This window comes from Abramis brama, assembly GCF_963993115.1.
Source record: "Abramis brama genome assembly, chromosome: 19".
Taxonomy (NCBI): Eukaryota; Metazoa; Chordata; class Actinopteri; order Cypriniformes; family Leuciscidae; genus Abramis; species Abramis brama.
The window spans coordinates 8,613,860-8,623,962 of NC_139981.1; the positions used below are offsets into that span (position 1 = coordinate 8,613,860).

The 10,103-nt window shown below is 39.3% G+C and overlaps 1 protein-coding gene across 1 annotated transcript; it reads left to right on the plus strand.

The window, feature by feature from the left end:
- Positions 1-258: 258 nt before the first annotated feature.
- cdc25b (cell division cycle 25B) lies at positions 259-7,958 on the plus strand. The gene is made up of 15 exons (XM_084092409.1): positions 259-770; positions 985-1,067; positions 1,844-1,895; positions 3,259-3,297; positions 3,400-3,433; positions 4,160-4,270; positions 4,471-4,584; positions 4,682-4,813; positions 4,894-4,977; positions 5,081-5,269; positions 5,360-5,446; positions 6,026-6,088; positions 6,259-6,357; positions 6,455-6,706; positions 6,832-7,958. Exons 1-15 carry the CDS (start codon positions 553-555, stop codon positions 6,970-6,972), a joined length of 1,698 nt encoding a protein of 565 aa, XP_083948535.1. The 5' UTR covers positions 259-552; the 3' UTR covers positions 6,973-7,958.
- The last annotated feature ends 2,145 nt before the right edge of the window (positions 7,959-10,103 follow it).

Here is a 10,103-nt window from a genome sequence, read left to right on the forward strand (position 1 = left end):
CCCGCCCTATTTATGTAAACATAAAAGCCATTGGATAAGTTTATAGCAGGGCTGTTGTTACCTTAATTTTCATTGGATATCACATTTGCCTGTCATTGTTTGGACCACCTACGTTATCTCAGAGAACAATGCGGAAAAAATAGGAAGCGCAGCTCATTGGAGGAATCAGATGTAACAGCGATGCTCATTGGCTACTCAGATTGCCGCTTGTGGACTGCATGTTTTGAACATAAATAAGAGCTACGTTCAGCACTCTCTCCCTCAGTAGAGTTTGGAAAGGTCAGAGAGAGTGCGATCGAATCGGCAGCTCTCTGACAACAAAGATTTAAGAAGATGGATTTTTAACACCCCTTTTTACCGTGTCTTGTGTATCTGGCGTCGTTATTATGCAGCGTTCTGCACGTTGTTTCTTTCAACCCTAAATAAGATCAATTTAAGCCCCTGTCCGGGTTGCTGAGCGTTTGCTAACTTGGCTTAACTCTTTGTCGTCTTGATCGCGCTTGACTGGATCATATTTTCAAGAAGCATCTGACGATCCGCGTCCCTTCAGAAATGGATTTTGATAGTGTTCCAGGCGACATCAGCCCTGTATGTGATCCGTTCAGCACCGGGCCCGAATCAGTCCTCCGACCTCTCCGGTTGTCCTTGCCGGAGCTCGGGGCGAGGGGCTCCCCCTGCATGAAGAACCTGGCCTCCCCCGGACCCATGGCAGTGCTTTCCCCCGTGACTAACCTGGCTCTAAATCTGAATAATCTCGCTGTTCTTGGAGGGTGAGTGTGTCTGCGCTATTTCTTTTGGTAGCGAAAAAGTAAACTAAGTTACTTCAGATGTATTTCCTGGAAATGTTCGAGGGCAGATTGCATTTATTGACGTTTTACTGTCCTTGTTATCGAGGCCTGATGTATGTGTTTATATTGTGCTGAAACAGACGTTACGCAGTACATTTCAGTTTTCTAAACGCTTTGCTTTGACGTTTTGTTGCAGGCAATGTGAGACACCAAAGCGGAAGAAAACCTTGCCCCTCCTGAAGATCCCTTCCTTCGCCTCTGATGCCTCCTCTGATGCAGGTTAGTCTGAGAAACCGGCATTTATATCAACTTTATAGTAGTGACATCTGAGAGTGTGTATGGCAAGCCGTTTTAACCATTGTTTCATTTAAACGAGCTAGTATGTATTGTTACCACCACTTATTTTGTTTACTGGAAAGCAGCTCAACATGACTAAGTTAGTAGTAGTTAACCCAAAAATGAAAATTCTGTAATTTACTCACCATCAAGTTGTTCCAAACCTGTATGTATTTCTTCTGAACACAGAAGATTGTTTTTAAGAATGTTTGTAACCAAACAGTTGATTGGACCCCATTGACTTTAATAGTATGAAAAATAAATACTATGGAAGTCAATGAGTTACCAAAGTCAATGAACTACCAGTTCCCCAAAATGTAAAATGGTGACGAATTGGCATGAGAGTGTGTTGGAATGTCTACTTTCTAAATAATTTATTCATTAAGTCATTACATATGAGAATTAAAAAAAAAGCAGTACTAACTTGTAAGGTAAGAAGTGTTGCTGGTAAAAATGGTCTCATAATTTGGTACTAGTATTAAACGATAAAGCACCAATTGGAATGTATACTAGTTGGGCATAATTGCTTACTAATAATTAAGTTCTACTAACAAAAGTATTAGTTGAAAGGAATGTTAAAGCGATTTGTCGGACAGTGTGTCACCGGTCATCCCATTTGGAGTGTGAGCTGTGATCTTTATAGTGTAGGCCTGCTGTATTATTAACCACTTGTGCATCATCCCCCCCACTCACCTGTCTCTCCTCCCCCCTCTCCTCAGGTCTTGGGTTAGATTCTCCCAGCCCTTTGGACTCTCTGGATGCTGAGCAGAAGTGAGTATAATTCTTCTGCCTGTTGGTCATCATATCTGGCATGTGAGCTTGGCTAGGATGCTTGGCTTGAGGATTATACATCTAATCTACTCTTTGCCGTTAGATGGAGCTACATCTGCTCAATGTGTCTGTTTTTGTGGATTAGCTGAGTATATGCTGGCATCCATCACAAATCACTGGATATGAGCACTGCACATCCTGTTATTAAAGGGATGATTCACCCAAAAATTAAACTTGAATTTGACGTTTACTCATTCTTAAGTTATTCCAAAGCAGGATGATTTTCTTTTCAGGCACAGAATCTGAGATATCATGCAGACTGACATTCAGTTTGATTGTTTATAGTGGTCGACCGGCAGATTTGTGTAAAATTTGTTTTGTTTCTGATTGATGTAAGGCTTATACATTTATTTTTCAAAGATAGTAAAAACACGTGTAACAATTGTTGAAGTGCAATTTATTTTATAGTTGACATATTTACTAAATTAGAAATGTTTTGAAAAGGAATATGAACAAGTAATTTTATTTTGATAAACCAAATCTGTCAAATGTGTTCTTCAGATTGCAACTTCTTGATTCTGCAAAAGGCAATATGTTGGCCTTGCTGATGTATATCGGTTGATCACTAATCGTATTAAGCAAAAATATACTTTTGGGTGAACCCTCCTTTAAGTTGACAGATGTTTGCAAAGTCTCTTAAATAGGATATACCCAGCATGCATTAAATCTGTGTACATCACAGCTCTCTGGTAATCTACAGTGTGTGTGTGTGACTGTGCTCCTTTCCAAGCCATTTGGTGTCGTCGGGAATCCATTTATCTGCAGCCAGGCCTACAGCTGTTTGTTCCTCACATCAGTGTGTTTGTTGTATGGCGTGTTGCTGAAGGGGGGTTGGGTGAATAGTGGCACGCTTTTCATGCTCTGTGAGAGCAGGCATCCGAATAGAGCGGTAATATGTGTGTGTGAGGTAGCCAGGGTTACTAGAGAGCCCCCTTTTTTAACTCTAATTCCCCCCTCTTCCTATGCTATGAAAGAGACACACTCCTTACCTCCTCCCCCTCAAAACCACCATTTACTCTCCCCCAGCTCCTTTCTCCCAACAAAAGAGGTTTGCAGAGGGGGTTAGTGTTGTCTGTGGGCATATGGTAAATTAGAAGACACCCCCCCCGCGCCTCGGTTCCGCTTAGGGCTATTTTGCATACAGGTGGGCATCGCGGTGTATTTGTTAAATATAGAGTCGTGAGGGGCCTAGTATGGGAGATAAATGAGATGAATTGTCGTCTGGGCTAGTGTTTGGTCGGGGGTGAGAGGAGACTTTGAATACACTAGGAACCGTTCAACAGCATTTTCTTTTTCATCACAGGTTTGAGAAGGCGATGCAGGATGCCACGCGAGCGACTGAGTAAGTGGTCATTCACTACAAAGCGGAGGATGTATATGTCTGTTTTGACAGCTGTTGTATTATTGACTTGAGTTTAATCGCATGTTCTTTCTGTTTGTACAGAAAAATGCCCATTCGCAGGATACACTCTTTGCCAGTAAGTTATTTTTATTTATTATTCTCTATACTTGTTTGCACACTCTCGCTCAAAAGTTTGGGGTTGATACGTTTTTTTATTTTTATTTTTAGAGTCTTTTATGCTCACCAAGGCTGCATTTATTTACTTGTAACTATTTGTTTTTTTTAATGAATGGCTTAAATTAGAGGGTCATCAATTTAATATCTTTAATAATATATAATTTTCTTGGGTACCTGGACACTAGAATCAAAGGAAACATGGAAGTCGACTCTGCATTATCAGCGTCAAAATTGCAGTACCTCCTATAGATATAAAACCAATAATTAATTTCTCTATTCATGACAAATGGCAAACAGAATGGGTTCTATATACTATGAACAAATTTCATGAAGTGAAATGTTGGGAGTTTGCATCAAATCTCAAATCGATGGGACCAGATTGTTTATACTCCTTGCAGAATAGGCCATTCCAGGATGGGACACAATTATTATTATTTTTTGTGTGTATACTAGAATATCCACCAACATGTTCTTTCTGTCAAAACTCTTTCATTGAAGCTGAGATTGCATTAAACAAACTGTTTGATACTTTTGATAAATGTAACCCATCCTTGCTGAATAAAAGTTTCTTAAAAAAACAACTCACTGACCTCAAACTTTTGAACAGTAGTGTAAGTAATATTCAGAATTTAACATTTTTCTCCCCTTATTGAAATAACATGATCCTTTTTTCCCCTCTTTGTAGCTGCCATTTTTGGGGCACAGTCCTAATTTAAAGAGTAAAGAATTGGATCCCTCGCGCTATGGAGTGTGGACTCATGCACATGGCTGCGACAACAAAGAGAACCTGGCTGAGGTTGGTTTGTCATTTGTTTCGTATTTTTACAGGCAGCATATTTATCTAATTATGCTCAATTGCTTTTTGCTATACTAAAGAATTTTTAGGTCATTTTAACAGATTGTGTGGGGAAGTCATGGGAATTAAGAGGGCAGGTGTTTGAATAAATGTGATTCATTTTCTCTTAAGACAATCTTTTTTTTCTTTTTTTTAAACAGGAGAATTTTGAGTTCAAGAAGCCTTCCATGCCTGCGTCACGCTTCCGTACGCGGTCCACTGGGGGTACCAAGGATGCTTTTGCCTGCCGACCCAACTCTGCTCCTGCTTTAATGGTACGACATGTATCCCTGGAAGAGGTCGTTGATGGAATGTTGTTCTTAAGTTTAATTTTGATGCTGATGTGACTTAAAAGCTTTGTTCTGTTTCCAGCTTTCCCCTACATCATCCTTTCAACCTGACTCTTCAGATGAGAGCAGTCCCTTTATATTGCGCCGCCCCTCTCGCTCCTGTCTACACGATGATGACGATGATGGCTTCATGGAGGAGCTTGATGATATGGAGGTGAATTTTCTATTTGCTTTTGTTTTATTCCAACAATTTCCTTTGTTTTTTGAATAACCTTAATGCGTTTATTTGTGTAGAATGACTCTGAGGTTCCTCTTGGAATGGACAGTCTTCTTACAGCTCCTCTGGTGGCTAAACAAAGTACTGAGTATACAGATTCGGTATGTTACACTCATTTAACAAACAGTTATGTTTATCTCTTTGATTGGCTTTTTATGGTTATTACATGATAGTTACCAACCAAACCCACTTTATTGCCCTTAGCCTGTTAATCGCTGCCGTCCACGTGGGCTGTTCCGATCTCCCTCTATGCCATGCCCGGGAGGGCGTTTCCCATTGAAGAGACACGAGAGGCCTCAAGATGAGAACACACCAGTCAGAGTGAAGAGGAGGCGGAGCGTGGCAGGGACACAAGTTGCACTCGCAGAACAAGAGGATGTTATACCTCATCAGGTCAGTCCACACTGGAAAAAAATAACTCCAAACAAATGGACTCATCAGCAGCCATAATTTGAGTCCTAACTTTGACCCTTCCCCTTACAGGTTCAAAGATCCAAGTCATTTAATCACTCACAAATTGAAAGAATGTTGGATACAGATCCTAGTAATGTGATTGGAGACTTCACCAAGGTGAGTGTAAGCCAGGTTTTTTTTTAGGGTTGTCAAAAGTACCAGTACTTCGGTACCAAGTTTTTTAAATGTGGCGATACCAGCATTTCTGCACTACCAGATATATTCGGTACCCACAGATAGGCGGCTGCTTTCAAACGCTTCTGTGTAAGCACTCTGTGAAGAGCATCAAATGTTTCTAATTACATGGTTTTGAAGCGTTGATCATAGTAGCCAATCGCAGACATATCTGTTAAGTGTGTGAATGCAATGGCCAATCAGGTGTTTAGATGAAGTCAGGATCTGCAAGGAGTTTTCATTCACTGCATGTTTTAGAGTTCTGCACTGAAATTATAACAGTATTTAAATGTGCGATTAAATCTGAAACTGTAATGATATACCGACAGTGATATAACCATAGCAACAGACTGGACAAAACAGTCTGTTGCTGGACAAAAAATCTGATACTATAAAAATGGATCTCTGCATTAAGTCTTGGGGAGTGTAACTGCAAACTAATAGACCTGTCACTTGTTCTTGGGAATGTGCAATGTTTCTTTGTCCTTCATTATTACTAATTCACTTTCTTTTTATATGAAGGCTCCTGTGCTACCCACAGTAGAAGGAAAACACCAAGAACTGAAATACATCACTCCTGAGATTGTAAGTTTGCACACATTAAGATTTAACATATACATTTCAAATGCAAATGCATGCAAAAGCAGTTGCATGATCATAAACAGACCAGCAAAATTTGTTGTTGTCAATACAAAGTATGTGCATTGGCATCTTTCACAATCTCATTTTCTGTTAACATCTTTTTTTATTTTCAGATGGTTAAAGCAATGAATGGACAATACGACGATCTGGTTGAGAGGCTGTTTGTCATCGACTGCCGTTATCCGTATGAATATGATGGCGGCCATATTAAGGTGAGACTGTTGCTTGTGATTTAACTTTGATGCAAGTTGCATGCAGTAGTATTTGTGTGGAGCAAATTTTGATGACTCATCTTTGCCCTCCTTTCAGGGTGCTCTTAACCTCCATCAAGAGGATCAAATTGAAGACTACTTTTTGCAGAATCCTATTCTCTCGGAATGCCCAGAGAAGCGTGTCCTGCTGGTTTTCCACTGTGAATTTTCATCTGAACGCGGCCCGCGGATGTGCCGCTACGTTCGAAAAAGAGATAGAGATTTGAATGAGAAGGAGTACCCCAACCTCCATTACCCTGAACTCTATATCCTGAAGGGAGGCTACAAAGACTTTTTCCCGCTTCACAAGGTATGTGCAATTTCACAATGCAACACTTTCTTTGTATTCCTATATATTGAAGTTGTTTCCTTTTTATTTATGTTTCTTGATTTCAAGCTGCTAATGTGTGCTTTGTTTTCTTTTCCCCTCTGCAGTCGGTGTGTGAACCTCAAGCTTATAGGCCCATGCATCATGAAGACTATAAAGAAGATCTGAAAAAGTTCCGTCTTAAGAGCCGCACCTGGGCTGGAGAACGCAGCAAGAGAGACATGTACAGCCGTCTCAAAAAACTTTGAGACCCATGTGCTCTCAATCCCTCATAATTCTACTGCCTTTACTTGCTCAAATGATGCCCTCACACATGAGACATTGCAGAGTCCTGAATGGGTGTATTTGCTGGGACTTGCTTTGAGGAACTTGTTCTGAGGGTTTGGTATTGATTTCAACTCAAATGAGGCAGAGAGGTTACTTTGTATCTCCACCTGGTTTGGTTTGATAAACTGCCATTATTCACCATCCTCCTCCCCCCATTAGAGCACACAGCTACATGTCACTGCCATCTATTACACATACACATTTTGTTTTGTTTTATTTACTAACCTGTATTTTTATTCCCCCACTGGCCTGTCCTAACTTGTATGTCAGATTTCAATTATATACTCTTTTTTTTTTTTTTTTTACTTTTTTTCTTTTTCTTTTTTTCCCCTCCTAATGAGCACTTTTTAAGTTGTTGTGGTGAATAAGTGCTTTATGCGTTCATTTTGCCCCCTTTCTCACATTTGGTCAGTTGCCCAATGATCTAGCTTTGATTAGAGCAGGATAACCAACTAAAATTACATATATTGTATAAATTGGTTTACGCGTTCTGAATGTCACAATTATGTATATTTTCATATCACAGAATAATGATTTTAATTATTTTTTTTACCCCTTAAATTTGAGAAGTATGTAAATCTCCCTGGTGACAATGGTTTCACTGTCAATTGGAGTCTTTTTCTTTTTTTTTTTTTCTTTTTTTTTGGACTGACAGCTTTAACTCAGGGGCAGAATCCTGACTTTTGCTGCTGGTCAGCAAGTGATGACCACATCCGTTTTCGCCAAAATGTTCTAAGACAAGATTTAGTTCTAATTGTCCATAAACCAGTGACAGTTAAGTTACAATTCTCTCCCATGCAAGTGTGTTTTGTCAATTTTATCTTCCTGAGTGTATGTTTTATTGGTCATGTGTGACTGAGAGGCTGGTTTATGTATTTCTGAATAAACTTGGAGTTTGGGGTATTAACTCTTTGCTGAGTCATGTCTTTATCTCTTAGCATTGTGTGCTGTTATTCATTGGTAAAGGGGGTTGAGTCACATGTTTTTCAAATATACCGGTCTTGTAGAGACCTTGAATGTGGTTAGCCAAGCACCAGCACGTGTTCCTGCACACGTGTGCATTCCAAAGCCATTCCACAAAGGAGGAGCCGGCCGTTCCCCAACGTCCTGGCATAGTGTCAGACCGGTTCATGCACGAATGTTTTTTGTTTAAGAGTTTTCCCCACAGCTTTTTCATGTAGTTGATCGAAGCCAAGAAAAGGTTTGGTCCTCAGCCATGCAGCTTGATTCAAAAGTAGATCTTTGTGAAATAATCTGTTTTATTAAGCAGTAACTTGATGCACACCCTACACAATCAGTTAATGTGGATTGTGAATCTTTATAACAGATGTGATCATGTGATTTTGGACTTTCAAAAGTTGTTTAGATGAATTGTTCAACATTTTAAGGCAAGATACAGGCAAAACTATTGCATGTGATGCTCTGTTTTGAGAGTCCTTCAGACTAATAGGCTATTTGATTACACTTTATCACTATATCTATTCGTTTGTTATCAATGGTTCACCCAAAAATGAAAATGGTCATTTACTCACCCTCAAGTTGTTCCAAACCTGTATGAGTTTCTTCTGCTGAATGCAAAATATATATTTTAAAGAATGTTGGTAACCAGAGAGTTGATGGTAGCCATTGACTTTCTCAGTATTTTCCTTCCTGCTATTGAAGTCAATGGCTATTGTCAACTATTTAAGAAATGTTTTATTTTTGGGGTGAACTATCCCTTTAAGGCAGTTTTCTCAAAATGAGTTTCTCATACACTGAGCATCTCCACTTGACCAAACTTTATAGTTCTATTACTATCTATATTCTGAAGGTTTACAGAGGGGTTTGTTCATGTATTTCACAACCATTTACTTGATTTATAACATTTTATTCATATTTCATGGTGAAAATGTCAACAGTATTTGCTGATTCATGGAGTGATAAAACAACTTTTCAGAAAACTTATACAAAACTATCTTAATCAACCTGTTGAACTGTATTCACCAATGGTGTCTTGCCCTAAAGTGAACAGTACCTCTTTGCAATAAAGTGCCTGTGTAATGTATATATTAATTGAATTGCTTTAAAATGATCCATTCAGAATGTTTTGTGTGCTGGAGTCAATGTCTAATCTTTTCCTATTAAGTTTGAAGGCTGAAACTGCTGGTTTTGTTTCCCTCTTTGGATATTTAGTTTTAGTTCCACCACAGGGAGCCAACCAGTAAAAAGAACAATTTGAGTAAGAGGATCTGACGCATTCTGAGTTTCCATTGACAATGTGTTTTTGTTTGATTAGCCCGCCTCTGAATCTAAAAATGACAAGAATTGGTTGCTAGAGGCTGGAGACTTCCCATCATTGTAACCACATCCTAGTGCTTTTGCAGCAGCAAGATCCTCTAAATGTGGCCTTGGCTTTTGTTTCCTGTCTTCCTGTATCTTCATTTAAACCTTTTATTTCATCCATTATCAGCTGGGGAGGCTATCAGTCTAGTCTCAGTCCTGTTTCTTCTAACATAAGAACATTGATTCTTCTTTTGTTATCTCGCAGTAAAGGTTTTGTGCTGGATGTCACATTGGCTGTATGTGGTGTGTTTATGTAAGTTCAGTGTTGCAGGAAGTGGGTGGTGTGTGGGGGGGGGGGGGGGGGGGGGATGTGTGTCCTCCTCCCTCATGGTTTAAGTGAGCATGACGAGCAGTTGTTAAGCAAAACAGCTGTTCTTTGTGTGTGCCCAAGCGCATGTGTTCGAATACGTCCAACTTAGTCTTCTGTCAATGGCACTGCATGAATTTGCATGCGCATATCTCTGTGTATATTTGAGGTCGTTGGGCAGAGAACTATATGCAGATACAGATTTGTTACAATTTACAATTTGCATACTTCAAAGATCACACTGAAGAATGTAAATCCAGATTAGTTACTCATTAAAACCTATAGGTTAGTTAAGTGAAATGATTAAATTTGCATTCATAGTGTTGCTATTATGATATATCTTTGGTTAAAATATGGACAATCAATTAAATATTCATATAAGCATAGAATAATTTTACCTTTCCTTTCAGATAAACCTCTTTT